The sequence below is a fragment of the Peromyscus californicus genome, unplaced genomic scaffold (genome assembly GCF_007827085.1).
Source record: "Peromyscus californicus insignis strain IS unplaced genomic scaffold, ASM782708v3 Scaffold_6__1_contigs__length_162567912, whole genome shotgun sequence".
NCBI classification, from domain to species: Eukaryota; Metazoa; Chordata; class Mammalia; order Rodentia; family Cricetidae; genus Peromyscus; species Peromyscus californicus.
In genome coordinates this window covers 43,616,521-43,637,353 of record NW_026294584.1, presented here as the reverse complement: position 1 = coordinate 43,637,353, position 20,833 = coordinate 43,616,521, and the positions used below count along the sequence as shown (strand labels likewise).

Sequence of the window (20,833 nt, the reverse complement as noted above, 5' to 3'; positions counted from 1 at the left end):
TCAGGCCCATCATCTTCCTGTATAAATTGGAAGTAAGTACAGATAACTATTGAAAATAAGGTTCAATGTCCATGTCGGGGAGGCCGTTATGTAAGTACAGTCACGCACCACGTAATGACAGGACATTCCGAGAAATGTATCATTAGATGATTTTCTTCCATGATGGAGTATCAGAGAGTGTACTTAACAAACTAAAATGGCTCCTCTGTCACTCTGCAGTGCCATCCTAAGGGAGTGCCATTACATTCTGTTCACATGTGACTGGAATGTCTTCACATGATCCGAGACTGGATGTGAAGTATATAAAACATTATTGGTACTTTATATTGTGTTTCATATACATACAAATCCTTTGCATTTTTCTTGTCCTGCAAACCTTATTCTCTGCTCATTTATTCTGTTTTCTTACTCCTTCCATCCTATTGGATTAACTATCCCCTCTTTCTTTCTCTGAGTGTTGCCTTTGTTGCTGAAGGCAGCATGTACCCTGTACTTTCTACCCCTCAGCCTTCTAGCAACTTAACGTGCATTCTCTGAGGATAATGATGAATACACACCAACTCCTTCTTGGGGTCCAGTATGGTAGAATAGCATCCCCACAGCCCTGCCTTCTGGAAAGAAATGAGGCACTCTGCCCATTTAGTTTTTCTTGGGGGTACCCTTGAGAAGACAAGAAACCCTCATCTCACCATTCTGCAGAGACACATTTGACCTTTCAACCTCCCACCCCTGACTAGTTTCTGATGACCTATTTTTTTCTGCTTACAGCGTCATCAGTGGCGTTGGGGAACTGGATGTAGACAAAGGGCTAGTAAAAAAAGAAGAGCCCAGTGGTAAAGACAAGCCTTATCCGGACTGCCCCTTCCTGCTGCTAGATGTGCGGGACAGAGACTCTTATCAGCAGTGCCACATTGTCGGGGGTAAGAGAGGAGGAGGAGGAGGAGGAGGAGGAGGAGGAGGAGAAGAGCCCCTCAGTCCCAGGAGCGGAACCTAGCCATCTCCGGGGAAGTGTAATACTAGCACAGGTCAACAGTCAGGGAAACTCTCTGTGCTGGCTCCATCACGGAAGCCCTGGGAGTGAGCACCCCCACCTCCTCGAGAGAGGCTGAGCACCCCCACATCCTCGAGAGAGGAGGCTGAGCGTGTTCTCCGGGGCTCCCGGGGCTCTGAGCAGGGAAGCTGTTGGCTCCTTTGTTCACGGCACCCTCTCTCCTTTCATGTTGGATGAAGAACTTAGGTGTATTTCGTTTATGGCTCACTGACTTTGAAAGTGTCTTTACCTCGTAGCCTGTGGGGCCAGACTGTAAGAGGGTTCAGGGCTTCCTAATCTTGTTCTTCTCGTGTAGCTTACAGTTACCCAATTGCAACTCTATCCAGGACAATGAACCCCTATTCACACGATATTCTTGAGTATGTATCCTTTGTTGTATTTTAAGGAGTTGGATATTATCAGGATCTTAAGACTCAAACTTATCATGAACCATGTGTGGAAACTGCAGAGGACCTTTGGCACTAACCAGGCTAGTGGATTTTAGATTTTCGGTTCCTAGCAGCTGCTGAGTGACCTAACTGTGGAGACAGATCCTCTTCAATCATGCTTCACTGTGCCAGAAAATACTAGGTTAAGGGGATACAGTTGGTCGAGAGTTGGCTCTGAGACTGTGGTTCCTCTAGAAAGCTTGCCCGAATGGAACTTAAGTAGTAAAGACTTTTCTATTTTCTTTTTTAATTTTAATTTTTTTATTCATAATAACCATACAAGTAGAAAAATACTGAAAATATTAAAAAGAAAACTAAAATATCCTATTATCAGACAGTTGAGGATCAGCTCCTGTCACAATGCTGGTCTCTCTTGTTCTGACTATTTTCTGTAGGTGTATGTGTAATGTGTTGTTGTAAAATCGAAGACCTACTGTAGCTGTCTTTCACAGCTGTAATTTCCCCATGCTAATGTAAGCTGCTGGTAAGCTCCATTTTTGACAGGCTTCCTTCCTAAACTGCCCCTTCGTTGTGGACTTTCAGTGGTTCTGTTGGATGATGGTAAGGAAGCCTTCAGTGGATGTACTGGACAGAGAAAGTTAAAATGGAGACTGTGCTCTCTCCTTCCCAGTACTGTGAGGGAGAGAGAACTACAAGGTGGGATGTGTGCAACTTGTACTGTCAGGACCTAGGTCGTGCTCGTTCCAAACACCGAACCTTAACTCACCTCCCAGAAAAATGCTCACGGCAAGATCATCATTCTCTACGATGACGACGAGAGACTGGCGAGCCAGGCGGCCACCACCATGTGTGAACGCGGGTTCGAAAACCTCTTCATGCTTTCTGGGGGTGAGCAAAGTTGCAGTCTGCCTTACACACCCAGTCTGCACCCAGCAGCCTTCAGACCCACACTTGTCACCTCTCAGTGCTCAGTGCTAGAACCTTAGCTTTAGGCAGAGAGAAAGCCGTGCTGTCTGGAAGGAGCTAGGAGTCCTGTGAGATGTCCTCTAGTTCTGTCTGCACGTCTTTGTGGGGTTTGTTTTGGGGGGGAATGGGGAGTTTCATTTTTTTTTTTCACTGTAGATTTTCTTGATTTGAGGCCTTGATGTTTTTTGGGACAGGATCTTGCTACATAGCCCAGGCTGGCCTCAAACTCTTAATCTTCCTGCATCAGCACCCTACTGCTAGGATTACAGGCATGACCACCAGGTCTAGCTAGCACATGGTTTGAATTCCTAAGATAACAGCATTGCTGCAGGGTTCTGTAAGAATGCTAAAAACTTGAGCAAAAGATTTCCTATGGAATTCTTGGCTGGCATTTCCAGTTTACATGTTGACACAGCAGTGAAGGATGATTTCAGATCTTCAGCTTGGTGATGAAGGGTTAGAAGATACACAGGCCTCTTCTAGCTTTGCTGGGGCCTCACTATGTTAATCCTGCTTTTTCTTATGCTCTCCTACATCTAGGTCTGAAAGTCTTAGCTCAGAAATTCCCAGAAGGACTGGTCACTGGTGCCCTGCCAGCCTCTTGCCAGCAGGTCCTCCCTCATGCTTCTGCCCGGAAACGATCCAGCCCCAAAATGCCACCCCTGCCAGCTGAGAACAAATGGAGATTTACCCCAGAAGACTTGAAAAAGATAGAATGTTATCTGGAAGCGGACCAGGGTCTGGCAGACAATCATAGTAAGAGCTTCTGACCTTTGTTTCTGGTGGAGCTTGAGCTGATATCTTTGGGTATCCCTCATCATACAAAAAGTCCCTTTATTATCCATATTCTTGAAGTGCTTGAGGTCCTGTGCATGACGCAGGTGCTGGTGAGGCTCACCGGTGATGGCAGAGATTAGGCGTCGAGGACAGACGTGGAGTTCAGCCTGCAGCTCGGGTGTCTGAGGCAGGGTGTGGGCGCACAGATTCCTTCTTGGGAGATCCGCCCTTCCTTCTCTGCTTTTGAGTTTGCTTAAAGGCCTGCCTGGAGCCTCCTGCTCTGTCTTCCCGCCTTTGCCTGCTGCTTTCTCTCCCCTCCTCAGTCGCCCTCACCCTGTATACCCATCTTTACCAAGGAAGAAGTGTGAGATAGACCAGAGTTGTTGAGGAGAGTGAAGGGGAAGAAACAGACTGTGTGAGCGTCACCCACCCCTCCCCCTTCCCCAACATCAAGCTGATCTCAGGGATGAGAACTCGATCCTCACTGGCCCACAGTAGACTGTGGAGAGCTTCATTAGAAGTGGCCCTAGGCTGAGCATCGCTAACTTCCAAGTGTTCTTGGCCAATTGTCCCTGGGACCCTGCTTGCATCTCTGCCCTCTTTCTTGCTCCCTTCAGGCCGAACGAACCAGATTAACTCCGGCGGAAGAGACTTGAAGGTGCCTGCTGGCCGCAGTGGCGCGAGCCTGCCCACCGGGGGCTCTGCCAGCCATTCGAACCCCCGCACACCCAACAGCGGTCACCTGCAAGGCAAACCCTGGAAGTGAAGACCTGTGTCATGTAGTCAAATAAATGTCCCCTCCTTTCGGAACCCCCAGCACTCCCAACTTGGTCATTTTCAGAACTGGTGTAGAGGAAAGCCACACTCCAGGCCAGAGCAGGCCCACTCCTCCCTGTTTGCAGCCCCCTCCCTTCACTCAGGAAGGGTTTTGACAGATGGCCACAAAAACCAGAGCCTTGACAGGCTCTACTGCCCTCCCTGTTGTTTACAGGATATCCATGTCTTTGGAAATTGAATAGGAAAAAAAGAAGATACTTTCTTTCAAATAAGGTCCAGCCTGTTTGGTCTGTAACCAGTGTTGTTTTGTAAATAATTCAGTCACATCTGCTGGTGTGTTCTTCCCAGCCAGCTTTTTTCATTCACTGTTGATTTCATGAAAGATTCTCCAGGTGGGCCTGGCATTGGCCCCTGTCCCTAGGGGTGCAGATGAGTCTTGGTTCCTGCAGCCCACGGGCCCAGTGGGGCCCCACACTAGGCCAGGTGGCTGGCCGAGTCACTTAGCCTGTGTGCTGCAGGCTCTGCTGGGAGTTTGAGGCTGAGGAGTCTTTGAGCATGGTTCCATCTTACTGGTTTAGCAGAGAGGCTCTATGCAAAATAATCTCCTTGTTAAATGGTTCCTGAGACCAAAAAGGTGTGTGCTCAGCTGCCCTAACACCTAGAAGGAGAGGGCCTAGTAGACGAAGGTCCCAGCGTCTTACAGATCTGTGCTGAGAGCCCTGGAAGGCCACCACAGCTGTCCCCTCCATTGTGAGCCTTAGATCAATTAAAATTTCCCATTGCCTAATTTGAGCCCAGCTGCGTTAGCTGGCTAGCAATCACAGTCACTTGAGAGCATCAGCGTCGCTCAGGCAAGGAGAAGGCACAGGTGAGGAGGACTCCCGAGTCCTCTGTCAGGGCTGACAACCCTCAAGCCCTTGCCTAAAAATACAGTATTAGTCTAATTGAGTAATGAGTGCAATTTCCTGCTTGCTTTTCATTCTCACGACTGAGCTGTGATTAGGAGGCTGTGATTATAGATTCTGGTTTTGGCCGGAATTTTGAATTGGCATTAATTGAATTGCTAGATGACTGACATCCATTCTCTTTAATTGGGGGAACAAAAGACCTCAGGTAAGGATGAGGCGCATGAAGTCACGGGAAGGAAGAGCCCTGTTAATTTTTATGGTCTGTGATCGGAGCTGTGATAAGGGACTAAGGAATAAATTGTGCTCTTTGTCATGGCAACCAGCTTCTGAAAAGCCAACTGAAAATTGCCTATCCTTAGGTGGTTACTGCTGCTGGGTAAGATTCACCTTAACAGTACTATTTTCTTACCACTAAAAAAAAAGGAAAAAGAAAAAGGCCCTACAGTATTTCTAGCATGAGGGCTGTGTTTGTAAGAGAAATAAACGTAATAAATATCTCATGGAGACATATGGAAAAATAACTCGGTCAGCCCAGCTCTGTTTCAGAATGTGTTTATTCTTCTCTACTTGATTTCCAAAGTGCAACATTTTCCAATGCTTTAGAAATCAAACAAACCAGGGACATTGTTCAGATGTCAAGCCGTGCCCAATTTTCCACAAGATTCTCGAATCTTGTATAAAATTCAGCCAACGTACACATAGTTTTAATGAGAAGCCTGTCATGTTTCCCCATAAATTTATTGCCTGAGAACTTAGTTCAGCCTTTTGCTAATGCCAAAATGCACTGGCTTTTTATTTTCTTTACGGCATAGATAGAAAAATGCAAATTTTTCCACATTTGATTTTCCCCTAGCATGGACAAGATTTTCAGTCATCTTTGACACATATACATTCCTAAGGAAAGTATTTTCCTCGGGAGCAGAGTTCTGGCTTGCCACTTTAACATGGGCTAGTCAGGAGGTTAGACCTCCTCATCCAATTCTATTTTGAAAGAACCATTCCCGCCAATGGATGGTAGTGTCAGAAACTATTGTATAGATGTGCAAAGCCGGGCTAGCCAAAGCAGTTAAAATTGCTGTGTGTTTACTGGCGTGGTCTAGCAGGCTGAATGTATTTCCGTGTGCTTCTCCACAGCACTTTGCCCTGCTGGCAAAGATTTCAAACTTCCAAGAGACCTGATCCGATTCTGCACTCAGTGTTACTCTCCGACGCTGTTGCTTCTTGACATTCCACTCTACCAGTTTCTTCATTAGAGTATTTGACATGTATTATTTAAATGATCAGTGATACTTTGTGCAATTATGAATGTTGAAGATTAAAGAACGTAGTTACTAATTTGTCGTTTGCTATTAATGTGCTGAAACCTGCCAACTTCTCTCTTCCTCTCTGTCAGAATGATTTGGGGGAGCCCCAGGAGACTGGAGTGATTTGAAAGCGTACCTCTTTTTACTGTATTTCCCAGAAAGGCGTTTGCTCTTTGCATCAATGAATCTGGAAATCATTCCAGTTTAGAGCAAGAGACCATAGCTTTCTAGTCAGGAGGCCTGTGTTTTTCCTGGAACTCAGGCAGGGACAGATTGCTACCTTGGACAACTGTTTCCTGGCTTTTGTGTCATTGTGCTGGTGGCTGATTTGCTGGAGATTTGTGCACTCCACAAGGAAGATGCTCGGTGATGTATGACGGCCTTAGCTCTACCCGGTATCTCCAAGGGGATATGTATTTAAGAAAGAGAGGCTGTTAAGGGGGTACTTATTTAAGAAGACAGACAGGAAGGAAGTCAGGAAACAAAGGACAAAAGATAGAAGAGAGGCAGGAAGTGGCCGGAGAGAGAGGAAGGAAAAAGCCAGTGTTCATTCAAAAACGGGAACATCCTGGGCTGTGACCTCAGGCTGGGTCTGTCGAAATCTGTGGGATGAGTAAATAGCCTAAAGTAATTTTCTTCTCTCTCTCTCTCTCTCTCTCTCTCTCTCTCTCTCTCTCTCTCTCTCTCTCTCTCTCTCTCTCTCCCCCCGAAAGCCAGAACAAGCAGTCATGTTGGACTTGATGTAAACAGGAATTAGAATAAATAATGTCCGTTAGTTGCTCAGGGAGTTTTTCCTGTGGTGCTATTTAAATTATACAGAACTTAGGACATTAAGCTACTCACAGGCAAACAGAACAAAACAACCCCTCCTCTTCTCTAATCCCGTGTGGGGTGTAAGTTGTCAGAATCCTGGGCTGGAAGAAATATTGTCAGTGATTTTTCTTGTTTTTTCCTTCCTGCCAGGGTGTTCACTGGTTACAGAATCTGTCTTTTATGCTGTCTGACATGTTGAGGGGGATAACTAATTTCAGCCTACCTAGATGTAAATCCATGACTACCTCTTCTTGCTCAACCCTGAAGATAACCAACCATTAAGAACATTTAACAAACTGTTGAATGTCTTTAATGTGCATTTATGTTCTTCACAATTCTTCCAAAGATCTAAGACCCATAACTTCTTTCTCCAAAAAACCAGAACCATGTGGATTATAATTCATCAATTAAATTATGTGAACATGTTGAGTTCACATAATTCAGTTATTTTTTATTAACAAGGATATTTTTCATGTGAAAAACAGTGAACAAGGCCCAGTGTTCAGAATGCACTTGGGTGGTTAAACTCTCCTAGACTTTTAGTAATTATTGAAATCGGGGCTGGGGATGGCTGCATGGGTAAAGTGCTCACCATGCAGACACAAAAACCTGAGGAGTTCAGATTCCCAGCACCTGCATAAAAGGCCAGGCATGGTGGTACATACCTGTGATTCCAGTGCTGGGGACGCAGAAACAAGGATCCCTGGGACCTGCCTGTTCACCAAGTCACTGAGCTCCAGGCTTGGTGAGAGAATGTATCTCATAAAATAAGGTAGAGAACACCTGAGGAAGACCTCTGGCCTTCATCACACACACACACACACGAACATGTTTATATACATATACCACAAACAAAAATCACTGAAATTATTATGGCATCCTTAAATGAGAACCTAAGTCAGATATAGCATTAAAAAATATACCAGTATAAGTTTATCCAGCCTGAATTCTGAAAGAACAGGATTCAACACACAATTTTATGTGAGTTCACAAACCTCTTCATTTGTCCCACTGAGCCCCTTCCTTGAATGTAGAAGCCAAGTCCCTTCACCTGTAGAGCAAAGTGTCCTGACTCCTGGTAGACCTCACAAACAGAGGTCATTTACTTAGGAGCCATTGACCGATAGATAGACCACATTTTTACAAGAAAATCAACAACGACTTCCCTTTGAAATTTAGATGAGAAGCTCCCAAAGGGTCGGGTTCACCAACTCTGTGACCATGGCCCTTGAGTAAATCGTCAGGACTAAGTAAACTCTCGGGACTGTGGCTGGCTAGGGTGTGCTGGCCACGCAAGGTCAGCCTGCTCTTCTGGAGACTCAGCGAGCTCAGTACCTTTGTCTCCCGACAGCTTCCTCTTGTGTTTGCAGCCATGGCTTTCCTCCCTTCTCCAGAAGGTGCCCAGAGAGCTGCCCTCGAGTTAGTTCACCTGTTTTTGTCTGTTTTCACGGTTCTTTTAGTAACCCATTCATCATGCCAGGTAGCCCTCACTGTCTCCAGCGAAGGGTTATTTTCCCTTCTGTTTCAAAACTAGACAGTGCCAGATAATACCAGCAGTTTATGTGTTAGGCAGCGCTCAGGGGTCTCTTTGGTATGTTTTGACACCTTCCGTGTTCCCAACAGTCCAGTGAGGTGGCACTCCCGTTTTCAGAAGAGGAGACTGGGGTTAGACACTTCATACTGTAATACTGACTAGCTGAGAAGCTGGGACTCAACCCAAGAATGGTGGCTCCCAAGCAAAACCCTGTGGGCTCTTGGCTTTGCTTTCTAGGGCAGACTCAGCCATGCTCAGGCTTCCTGGGTGGTTCCTCGGTCTACCCATGGGACTGTAACTTGTGATTGGCTTTTGGGTGCCCTTCCCTCTTCATCAGTGCCATTGTTTGGAAACTGCCTCGTACTTACCTATGCAAAACTCAACGGGGCTCCTGCAGTTTTTGTTCCTAGGAGCCTTTTCACATCTCCACTGTCTGTGTCAGGGGCCCTGTCTCCAGCAACAGCAGTTTGGGAGGTTTGTTTGTGTGTTTGTTTGTCCACAGACTCATAATGAGCTTTCACTTATAGAATGAGAGTTACAAAATTTTAACCGACTAGTGCCCTCACAGACGGAACTGTTCACGTAATAAAGCATGCTGATGTGATTGGCATCTGAGCTCTTCTTCTTTGATAACATTTCTGGTTTAGGCTGACACAAATTTCAAGAATTGGTCAATGGTCCCAGGCCTGTGTGTCATGGGGAAACTGAGGCACAGCTTCTTGCTGCAACCCATGTCGGCAGAAGCCTTACTTCACCATGTTCTTCTCAAGCTGCAGTTGGCACTGTGGCTGTGCTTAAGAGGGACTTTTAATTTTCTCCTTTTTCTTTGGCAATAAACACTTGGCTGTCTCCGTCTCTGGGGTTTTTAGATGATGCTCACAGTTTGAGTTGCCAAATGAATGCGGATCCTGAAAGCTTCAGGGAAGAATTCATTACCCTCTGACGGGTTCTCAGGTTTGATGGTGCTCTGTGCTTTTCCCAAAGCTCTTCTTGGCCCGGACACTGCAAATGTTATGGCTGTTCATCTCAAGTTCCTCCAGGCAACATCTGGGGCTTAGTGTGTTCACAGAATGATGTTTCCCTAGTCCTTCAGGCAGGAGCCTCTGAGCACCTTCCAATCCACCTAGTCCCTCACTCCCCTCACAGAACAGTTGCCAGATGATGAATAGCTCTGCACTGGTGAGGGAATGGGTGAAGTCATATCTGGGCTGCATTCAATAATACTTCAGCTTCAGGCCAAAGCCAGAGAGCTAAACACCCATATCCGAGTGTTAATTCAAGAGACTACCCGAAGACTTCTCGTGGAGAAGTGATGGCCCCTGGGCTTCACTGAGAACCACCTGGAATGGCCTAAGAAAGACCTGAAATGAGTTCACTTGAAACAGAGCCCTATGAGAGGCCCTGGAGACTCCACATTAGCATAATACAATCCCGAGACTGCAATGGGAACCGAATGTGAGCAGAAAAGGCTCTTGGGAGTCTCCACCAGAGCTACAGCAGAGGACTTAAAGTATGTCCCAACTGGGAACCTGTGTAGTCCCAGCCTTGTTAGTAACACAGCTATCCGGAATAGCAGTCTTTCTAAATGTAAACCAGGCAAAGGTAGTGAAAGGAGATGCTGGCACAGAGGGTCAGAGTTTAGACAAATTATCTAAAAAGAACTGAGCAAAGGCTAAGGTGGCCATTCCTACGGTTGCTGTTGGTAAGCTAGTGTTAAGTAACTCTACACATAGCCCTCCCCATCCCGAAGCCGACTCAAAGCCATTGAAGAAACTGGGGAGTATAAAGAGAAACCCACCACCACCTCTACCCAGGGCACCACGATTGCCACCGGGGATGTATCCTCGAGGGTGTGTGTATGTGTGACAAAGTGATACTCATAACATACTGTTTTGTAGCTAACTTTTTACAGAAACAGCTATTGGTATATAAATCATATGCCCTGCAACTCAGCTATTTAAAGAATGCAACGATTTTAGTAAACTTAGAGAACTGTTCAGCCATCAACACAATCCAGTTTTAAACATTTCCATCTTGTAACCAACTTCTTTCACTCACTGGGCTGTGAACGGTTTTTCTAGGTGAACACAGGTCTTATGTCTCCTGCCGTGTGGCTGGGTCTCACAGTGCCAATATTGATCCTGATGAAGGCTCCTTGTGACGCACTTGGCTCCTTTGCTGTTCCAATCTTGCAATTTAGTCCAAATATTTTCATAAATTCCTTCAAATGGATTTGCCGAGTCAAAGAGGTACTATATTTAATTTTAAGAAAGTCAAATTGCCAAATGTACAGACAGTTCTCCTCCTCCTGGTGGTACAAGGCTATATTTATTTCTTCATACCCTTGATAACACTGTGTGGCCGGTCTTTTGTTGTCCAGCAATCTGATGAAAGAAATATGTTTTCCTTTAATATAGAAGAATTTACTGAGGATCACTATCTTTCATCTTTTATTGGCTTTTTTATCTCTTCTTTTAGGAGATAGCTGCTTTTCTTTTGAAATGTTGGTTCTTTTCCTTCAATCTTTTTTATTTACCTTTATGTCCTCAAGGTTATTAATACTTACTTTCATTTAAGTTGTAGTATTTTCTAAAATTGTTATCTTTTAACTTTATAAATTTATATACTTTGTACCTGTGGATTTGTAACTCTGCCAGTAGCATAAAGCTTTTCTCTCAGCTGAAATATCTGTAAGTGTTAATAAATTCTGTATCTTGCCAGGTGATGGTGGCGCATGCCTTTAATCCCAGCACTCAGGAGGCAGAGGCAGGAGGGTCTCTGTGAGTTTGAAGCCAGCCTGGTCTACAAAGCAAGTTCCAGGACAACCAGGGCTACACCGAGAAACCCTGTCTCAAAAAAAAAAAAAAAAAAAAAACAAGAACAAAAAAGTTCCATATCTCTAATATGCATTGATTATCAAAATTCCTGTTGATATACATATCACTAACTGTCATGCACTTGACCAGGCAGTGCAGCCTCTGCCCCCGTGGAGTTCACAGTGCTGCAGCCCTTACTTTTTTTTGGAGACAGGGTCTCATATCTCCCAAGCCAGCCAAAGATGACCTAGAACTGCAGATCCCCCTGCCTCTCCCTCCCAAGCATTAGGATTATAGGTGTGCATCATCACTCACAGTTTTTTGAGGTGTTGGGGATCAAGCCCAGGGCTTCATGCCTGCTTAAGTAAGCACTCTGCTGGCTGAGGTACATCCCTAGCCCCAACTTTCCAACTTAAAACTCTTGCTTGCTTAGAACCTTACTTTTTGAACACTTCTGAGAATTCATAATAATTTGGACATGGATATTTTAACAAGCCTAAATGACACACAGGCCAGGCATGGTGGTGCATGCTTTGAATACTAGCATTCATGAGGCAGAGGCAGGAGGATCCCTGTGAGTTTGAGGTCAGGCTTGTCTTCATAGAGAGTTCCAGACCAGCCAGGGCTACACAGAGAGTCAGTGTCTGTCTGTCTGTCTGTGTCTGTCTGTCCCTTCTCCTCTTCCTCCTCCTCCTTCTCCCCCAACCCCTCTCAGTAAAAGTAGAGTTCTTTCAACAATTACTAGGCACCTGTATTCCAAGCACTGTTGATGTTGGAAATGGAATGCCAAGGTGGCCCTTGCTAGCAGGGAGAGCACAGTTTATTTTAAATTGAGTTCTACCATCTGTTATTTATAAAATAATGTCATCATACTAACCTAATATTTTTTCTTGCCAGCGTGTATTAAGCTGGTGACTAACTTCTTGCTTGGTCAAACTAAGCAGCTTTGTCTCTTGTCACGTGGCTTGAGGGGGAAAACTTTCCACAAGATAAGGGAGTCTAACCAGATCTTCAGTCTAAACTACCTCTTTTTTTGCTGTTGTTTGAGACAGGGTCTTTCTGAGTAGCCTGAGGCTGGGTCCAAACTCAAATCCTCCTGCCTCTGCCCGCCTCATGCTGGAATTCCAGGGCTGTACCACGTGCCTGGCTGGAAAGACCTTTTCACCTTGTCTCCTAATCTTAGTATGCAGACATTTATGTGTAATCAGCCTCATTCTAATTTTTAGAATATTTGGTAGGAAAAACAGTATTAAAAATAGAACTCTAAGATGAAAGGCTTTTTGACCTTCAAGCCATTTTCTATGGAAAAGACAAGACTTAACTCTGGTGCTGGAAGCATCTTGAAATCTAAGTGGCAGAAAAAGGGACAGGCCCCCAATCTCACCCCAGCCTGTCTACCTGCATCTTTCTGTGTCAATGTCCCCCAACTCCACATTCACAGTCGGGAGATACAGAGGAAACCAAGGTCGATTCTTGCTTTAAAGAAGGTGGTAACTCCCTGTATTGTGATGCCAGTTGGAAAATGTGCTGGCCTGAGGGTCACCGTGCCAAGGAAGGTCAGCTTTTCAGAGAGGGGTAGGACAGGGAAATGGGAAGGTGGGGGACAGAAACAAGAGGCAGCAGAGGATTTGGCAAACAAAATGTAAGCTGCTTCCACTCTTCCTGGTAAAGTGTCCTCAATACACTACAGTTACTCAATGTCCCTGGCTGGACATTCAATCTTTATCTTCAGTAAATGATTTCATTTCACCTCAGTGTTTTCTTCCAATGTAATTCTGTAGTGGGAAGCCACATTGTGCTTATAGTGATCTGTTTGATTCACCTGCAACATCGCCTTTGGACAGCAGTGGCCACTAGGATTATTATATTCCATACTCCAGGTTACTGCTTTTAAAGATGATACCATCAGCTAGACTGCTGTACATGCTGAATTCCTCTTCACCATGGGGTGCCAGGCATATGATTAGCAGCTGTGGCTGTTGCCTGCCACTAAGATATGAACAAACCACCCCACTGCCTCTTGGATGCAACTTTATGGGACCCTGGAATGCAAGAGAATTTAGGGGTCATCTAGTTCATCCACCACACATTTTCATTGAGACCTGCAGGAACTTAATCACTTCTGCCTCAGCTAAAAAAGTGGGTACTCCATGTGCATTCCACACACAAACCCCAAGGTTCTTTTTCTTGTACAATCAATTTTATTGAGTTACCCAGATGGGGCTAGGGAGAAGGGAGGGGTAGGGGGGTAAAGTGCTGCTTTAGTATGGGTGTTTGAAGGTGTGGTCCATGATGGTTAGAAGGGCCAGCCATGTCTCCTCAGCTGTGGGGATGATCTGGGAGGCAGGCAGCAAGAAGCCTCTGAGCCCAGTGTCCCGCAACTCAAAAGTGAAAGAATACTTGATGCCCTGGCTGTAGGTCCAGTCAACAGTGCTCCCACTGGCTTGATCTGAGGTAGGAACAAAGATGAGTGTAAGGGCTGATCACTGCAGATATCGACATGGACTGAGCACCCGAAGCCCAAGCCTTGTGTAGTGCCAAATAGAGTCTATATCTTCTGGAGGCTGCTGTTGACACACAGTGGACTTCCAGGAAACTCCTGCTGGGTCTAAACCAAGAGACCACCAACCAGCAGTGGTGGTCCTGTTCATTATGGGGGATGCCAAAAGTCTGTGTAACTGCAAAAGCCTGTCTGAAAATTGTCTCCACCCATCAGTCACCTCAGCGACACCTCTAACTACGCCAGAGACCCATACTTGGGTGACTAGGAGTCCATCTCCAAAGACTCCTGGTCAAGGCAAAGCCTCTTGCCTGTCTTTTAGAGGGAAAATCTCAACGGCTTTGCAGCACACGCTGGCTGACAGAGCTGCTGTGTTGAACTGGGCAGAGGGTGGGAGAGGGGGTAGGCTGCACAGTAGAATTTTACTTCAGGACACTAAATGCAGCAAAAGTCATTGGACTCGGCTTAGAAACTGTTTCCAAAGAAAGCCTGGGATCCCACTGCAGCCCACTACCCACCTAAAACCTGGGCCCACTGGCACGGAAGTGGGCAAAGTGGTTGGTGTGCTGCGCTTCCACCTTGGCACCTTGTCCTGCTTTTGCCTGCCAGGCAAATTTTTTGAGGCAAAAAATTCCCCAAATACCCCATACCACATCACAGAGCACAGCCTTTACTCTAGAAAGTTCTTCTGCCTGGAGGCCTATTACCTAGACAGATGGCCTCCCCTGGCTTCCCTTCATTTCCTTCAGCACTAGCCCAAATTCCTCTCTGTCTGCAAGCCTGCCTCTTACCCTGGTATTCAGCCTCCACCCTAGTACTCCTGATGCCCCCGGCCTGCTCTGCTGTTCCCCCTCCAGCTCTCACCTAATCCACTGTGGTTTCTAAGCACATGGGCAGGCCTCCTGCCTAGATGGTGTTTGCTCCGTTTATTCACTCTCTACTCCAAGTACACAAGTCGAGGCCTGGTGCGGAGCAGGGGCAGGGGCTCAGTAAGCACGCGCCGACTGTGTTCCGCGTGCGTGTAGCAATGATCCTCCCAAGGACATCTCATGAACCGTGTAAGGAAGGGGTGGAAAGGCGTTTCTTAAACAGAATTTTATGGTGACCTATAAATCCCATCAGAGTTCCACCTCATCCGTGCAGGGATCCAGATGTAACCTCAAGATAAGAGGACAAATGTGCTCAGAGGAGCCTACTGAACAGTGTCAGGAAAGACAGGGTTCAGATGAGGAAAAGGCACTGTCCACCCTCTGAAGGGTTCAGCCAGCGACTCCCAGATCTGAGCAGCTGAGGCAAGAAAAGCCAGCTAACTCCGGTTTCTGGGCCACCAGTAACTTACAGATTGTGTCAATGATGCTGCCATACTTGTACTTGGTCCCATACAGAGATGTCAAGGCCGTCACAGCAGACTTAGCTAGCTGATCCTGGAGGAAAGATCCAGCGGAGCCACTGTCAGGGCCAGGGGAGCCCAAGTACTGTCAGGGTGGCCCAGGAGTAGGCACCAGCTAATCGGGCCCCTGGCAGAGGACATGGGGCCCGCCCTTCAGGTCAGCCCTACACTATCACAGCAGTATGATCCCTCCATCTCCACCGGACGGCTGGTCCACGTCTTCCCTCTGGTCACACCGCAGCTCCAGGTGGAGTTCACAGATTCAGGGTCTAGCCTCACCTCTTGCTCTGTCATGCGACAGAAGGACTCGGCCGCACTATGCTACTGTTTCCCAGCAAATGAAGCAGGTCAACACCCATCATCCCGCCAGACGCCCCAAATCATCAGGAGACTGTGGGCACCGGGGACACTGGTAGGCTCTTAGCCCTTAATTAGCTCTGAGGGGTGAAACCCAGGTTCCTAAAAGTGGGGACACAGAAGGAGCCTGGACAAAGGGCAAGTGGGGTCATCACCCACCAGCTCTTCCTTGTCGGGGGCTGGTTCTGATGTATAGCCATAGGGGTAGAGAAGGAGTTGAGAGTAGCTGTGGATGGAGATGAAGGCCTTGATGTTTCTGTGGTTTGTCACAAAGTCCACGATGGACTTGACCTCTACTTCAGAGTTGGCAAACTTGCCATGGTAAGTGTCCGAGCAGGGGTTGCTACTAGCTCCGGCGACTGTGGGAAGGCAGAGGAGACAGCTAGGTCTTAGTCCAGGTGATGTGGCTTCCACAACTTCCACAGCTTCTAGTACACTTCATGGAGTTGGGTAGAAGTGGGGTGCAGGGAGACCTCACCCCCTCCCCCGGCTTAAGGAACAGCCGGTCATCACATCACCTGGAGCCCTGCCTCCTTTTCTAGCCAGGTTTGGGTGGAGCAGAAACCAGTTTACACAGGGGCATGGCCAAGGAAGGCCAGAGTTGGTATTTAGACATCTTCTCCAAGAGAAGCTCTCAGACCCAAATTCCATCTACAAGGAACTTTCTTCCTACAAATGAGGGCCCAAGTCCCTGAGTGCCACCTCCAACCCAGAAAACCCTCAGGCGGAGCCAAGAGCCCACACTCTTCCTCACTGCTGGGTCCAGAAAGCGGTAGTGGAAAAGGAGGGCAAGAAGCCACGTCGTCCCATCCCTGCCCCATAGGAAGTCTTACGCCCAAAGCCAGCGTCCCAGTTCCTGTTGGGGTCCGCTCCAACACAGAGAGAGCCCTGTGTGCGTGATCGAGTCTTGCGCCACATGCGATTCTGAGGAAGGAAAGAGGCTGAGCCAGGGATCAGCACTGTGGGCTGTGACATTTGCCACAGGAGAAAGCTGCTATGGAAATCGGGATCCGGGCTGCAGCAAGGGTCTCAACCCAGGGCAATATTGGTGTCTCCAGGACATTTTACAGTGTCTAGAGGTGTTTGGCGTTATGACTGACTGAGGGGTTGCTACTGGAACCTAATGGGTAGGCGAAGAGGCTATTCAGTACATGCACAGATAGTCGCCAACAACAAAGAATCATCAGTCTAAGATGGCAATGGTGCCTAGGCTGAGAGACCCAGGTCTATGAGGACAGGTCTACGTGCCCCTTCCTCCACTGAGGGGGTCACTTGTGGGGCTCCAAGGTACATCCTGCTGTCCTAGGGAACAAGAGGTAGTCTGTACCGTTTTGTGGGTGTAGGCAAAACCATCAGGGTTGGTGACAATCTCCAGGAAGATGTCCATGTTGTCAAGAATGGCTGTGAAAGCTGCGTCTTGGCCGTAGTCTTCAGTGATCTGGTGGGTGAGGGAGAAGGTAGAGTGTTAGCCAAACTGGCACAATGGACACATTCCCTGGCCTCCCTTTGTGGCCACTGCTTCTGGAAAGGGGAGGTCCAGCCTCCCGTGGCCTGTGCACACCAGTTCCCCAGCAAGCAAGAGCCCTCCTCATCCCCCAGCTTCACCTTTTTCGCGAACCAGACGCCACTGGCCTGGGTGACCCATTCCCGGGAATGGATGCCAGTGTCAATCCAGATGGCTGGGCGGTTGGTCCCTCCAGTGCTGAACTGAAGAAGAGGCAGGGGAATAGGTAAAAGGCAACTTTCCACCCAGGCCTCGGTTCCCCTCCACCTTGGCCAGAAGCCACCAGCCCTCTATATACCTAAAGTCGAGGGAGGCTGCTGTGGGGACTATACTTTTTGGGGTTATGGGGTCAGGGACCAGACAGGGACCCTACAGAGCTTGGACTCCTGACATCCAGGTCCCAGCCCTATTCTGATGCTTGGATAGTGCACTGTGGGAAGTCAGCAGGAAAACATGTTATCCGGACGTCCGGACTCCACAATACTTCTCATAGTGCAACACTTGATTGGTAACACTTGGGTCACCTCAAACTTTGTATACGTGCATATGGCCACCTACGCCAGTATAGATGCTCAGACCTTCCCACATATCTGCACAGGGACTGTATAGAACAGTGCATTCCCTTACTCATCTATGAGATGTATAATCTACACCCTTACATGGAGCTCCACATGGGGGCTCATTTATATGCGTACCCTTGTCTACATGTGGGCTTCTGTTACCTTCAGTACATAAATGGGACGACCTTCAAAAGTGTTGCCGATCTGGATCTTGCTTACAAGCTGTGGGTTCTCTGTCACCAGCAAGTCCATGAATTCGTAGATCTGAGATCAGAAAGAAGAAAAAGAGAGAAGGAGAGACTAAATGGATTCTGAGAATCCAGATGCCTCCCTGAATCAGCAGCCATGTAGTGCTGGGCTGTCACAACTGACCACAGCGGCCACACAGAAACAGCACGGATTGCCCACAGCCAGACCAGCCTTGCCAACCAGGAAGCAAAGTATGCTGCTCTGGGCAGAGCCTTCCAGGGCTGTTCTCACCTCATCCAGGGTATGATAGGTGGCGTAATTGAAGGTTTTGGTGGACAGGGCCCTGGCCTGGAAGGCAGACATCTGCTTCTGTTCCTCATCCAGCAGTGTCTGAATGTCTTCAATCATGATCTCATAGTTGATACCGTGGGATTCCAGGAAGACTTTGACTGACTGGATACTGGAGAAGGGCACTCGGACATCGATGGGGATTCCAGGCCGGACAGGGTCTCGCCAGAAGTCCAACTGGGAAGAACAGGCGGCAGCACCGTTAGAGGCGGGTAGAGGCGCCAACCAGGGCAGAAAGGGGGAGAGCCAGAGAAGGGGCATTGGCACTAGAAGCCCCCACACGGCAGGAGGTGATGCAGGGGTGCTGGAGGAAGCTTGGGAACTGGACAAAGTCCAGTATGGTCAGGAAATGGCCAGAATGGAGAGGTTTCGAGGGGATGAGGCAGACAGAGAAAGTGGGGATGGGGTCCTGGCATGCCATCAGATTCTCAAGGGCGCCAAGATCTGAATCTGGGGTCTAAAGTCATTTCTCAACATCTCAGTCTCGTGGCTCTTTGCTGGGAGGCTGAGCCAGAGCCCAGGGACTGACCATGGGCAGCCGTGGGGACCTGAGGTGGTCCTTGGGTCCCCAGGGAGGCCTGCACTGAATCGCTAACCTGCAGATGCTCCAAATCCTCCAGCTCCTTCACTTTCTGCACCTGGGCTTCATCAGCTGCAGAGATTCGGAGAACCTGGTGCCTGGGCAGAGCAGGAGGGGCCCTGAGAACTGGAGGCACCCCAACACTTCCCAGGCTGGGCCCATAGAGGTGCAAGGGGGTCTGAGCAATGGGAGACCTGAACTTCCTCACATCTTCTCTCTCGTCTTTGGAAGCTTCTAGACTTTTGTATTGTCCCCATCACAATTTAGACTAGTTTCTCTCCAAGCCAACCAGACCTCCTCTTTCTCCTTCTAAAAATTCTTTCTCAGAGCTCAACTCTTTCAGGGCCCAGAAGAAGCTGGGCCCTTTCAAGCCCTGCCCTCCCAACCAGGCTGCTGTCCCAGAGTGGTGTCGGTTTGTCTCCTCTGGTTGTGTCTCCACATGTCTGTCTATCCCTTCCCGACACCAACTTGAGGAGAGAGTCCTTTCATCACCCCTTAGGACACCCCCCTCCTCTCCACACCCCTACCCCACAAAGTTCTCATTGCCAAAGACTGCCTCCAACAGCACACTCAAAATCAGCAGCTTCCACATGTTGGGAAGGTCGAGCTGAGGCCCAGACTGAGGTCTGAGGCCTTTTAAACGCTGACAGGGGTCCCTGGGGACTGTTCCCCTCACATCTGGATCCAGTCCCACGGGGCGGGAGAGGTGAGAGATCCAAACTGTGGCACCTTCTCGCTCTTCCTGATAAAGCCCTGATAAAGCGGCAGGGAACAAGGCAGGTGGAGAGATAAGCCAGACTTCCACCCTTGACCATGACGGTCAGCTGGGCCTCAGGTCTCCCAGCTGGCATCACTCGTCCCGCTTCCCACAGCCCCTGATACCTTGTTGTTGGTGCACTGTGTCAGAAACAAGAACAGACAGTGTTAGCATTTATTGGGTAACAATAAATGCACAAGTTATATCAATTTCATTGGCTTCAATTCACCAACTATGGATTTCACTCAATATTCATGGCCATTGGCAAACACAGGCTCTTCCTGATGGCCAGTATTAACTCTGTGATCACACATTATTGATTCCACACAATACTAGAGAGATTCCCCCAAAGAGTTAAAGCAGCTTCTGGGTTCAGAGGGACCTTAGTAAAGGCAGGATCGGATGCAGGTGGTAAGATAAGATATCAATATAGCCAACCCTGTTACAGAGCTGTTCAGGCCCAGGGCTGCCAAATGCTAAGCTGGATCAAGGTCCTGAGCTGGCTGTAAGCTTTCTGAGTCCGGATGACGGAATGGAGGTTGACCATGTCAAGCAGGGAGATAATGCTGAACAGAAAATCCAGGAAGAGACTCAATAGTTTCTTTCCTGACCATACCATAACACATGTACGCGACGATCAGATAAGAGTCGTGAGTACCACTGTTCCCCACCCAGTATTTGGTATCCCTCTTTATGTATGAGCTAGGTGAAGGGATTGTGTGGTTCATTGCTGTGTTTGATAGGCTCACAGACCCGTTTTTTGTTTGTTTGTTTGTTTTTGGTTTTGTTTCTGATAGCTTTGAAATGCCCATGAAGCCAAATGTTCCCGATTTAACTTGGTAAGTTCCTAGGTGGTGATATTTTGTGTAAATAAGTTGTTTTTCAGCCTGTGTCTTGTGGCTTGGGATGGACAGGTGATGGTTGCTTATAGACAGGAACAAGATGCAGAACCATTCTGCCTCAGCACCTGCACTCATAACGGGGTGAATTGCTGGGTTGGGTGTGGTCATATGTTTGTGCATGTCGAGGCCAGAACATAAGCTCAGGTGTTGTTCATTGGGAGGCATCACTTTGTCATTATTTTTAATCTATTTATAGACTCATTCCTCACTCAAAAGTCGCAGCTCGGGTGGGCCTAGTTCCAGGGAGTAACAACAAATTCCATTTTTTTTCCCATTCAAGCTTTAAGTTGCTTTTCTGCTACATGTAACAAACAAACAAACAAAAAGAAAGAAAGAAAGAAACTACAAAGACATTTTCTAACTTCAGAAGAGAACAAAATGGGACGGGAGGCGTGTGAAGGTGCCTACGTG

The 20,833-nt window shown here is 47.6% G+C and overlaps 2 protein-coding genes across 7 annotated transcripts in view; one reads left to right on the top strand and one right to left on the bottom strand.

The window, feature by feature from the left end:
- Nucleotides 1–6,203, top strand: part of Cep41 (centrosomal protein 41) — a 42,750-nt gene extending 36,547 nt beyond the window's left edge. For all 6 annotated transcript variants that reach the window (XM_052720026.1, XM_052720024.1, XM_052720027.1 and 3 more), the window contains 5 exons: nt 769–920; nt 1,347–1,414; nt 2,214–2,328; nt 2,947–3,162; nt 3,801–6,203. In XM_052720026.1, the coding sequence (XP_052575986.1) occupies nt 769–920; nt 1,347–1,414; nt 2,214–2,328; nt 2,947–3,162; nt 3,801–3,949 (700 nt within the window). In that variant the 3' untranslated portion in view covers nt 3,950–6,203. The remainder of the gene's footprint in view (nt 1–768; nt 921–1,346; nt 1,415–2,213; nt 2,329–2,946; nt 3,163–3,800) is intronic.
- A 7,327-nt stretch (nt 6,204–13,530) lies between these two features.
- Cpa1 (carboxypeptidase A1) lies at nt 13,531–19,477 on the bottom strand. The gene is made up of 10 exons (XM_052720028.1): nt 19,291–19,477; nt 18,780–18,861; nt 18,127–18,360; nt 17,809–17,910; nt 17,188–17,289; nt 16,910–17,020; nt 16,416–16,506; nt 15,742–15,941; nt 15,175–15,259; nt 13,531–13,784 (listed from the first exon to the last, which is right to left on the bottom strand). The coding sequence occupies exons 1-10, from the start codon at nt 19,353–19,355 to the stop codon at nt 13,597–13,599; spliced, it is 1,260 nt and encodes a 419-aa protein (XP_052575988.1). The 5' UTR covers nt 19,356–19,477; the 3' UTR covers nt 13,531–13,596.
- Between the last annotated feature and the right edge of the window lie 1,356 nt (nt 19,478–20,833).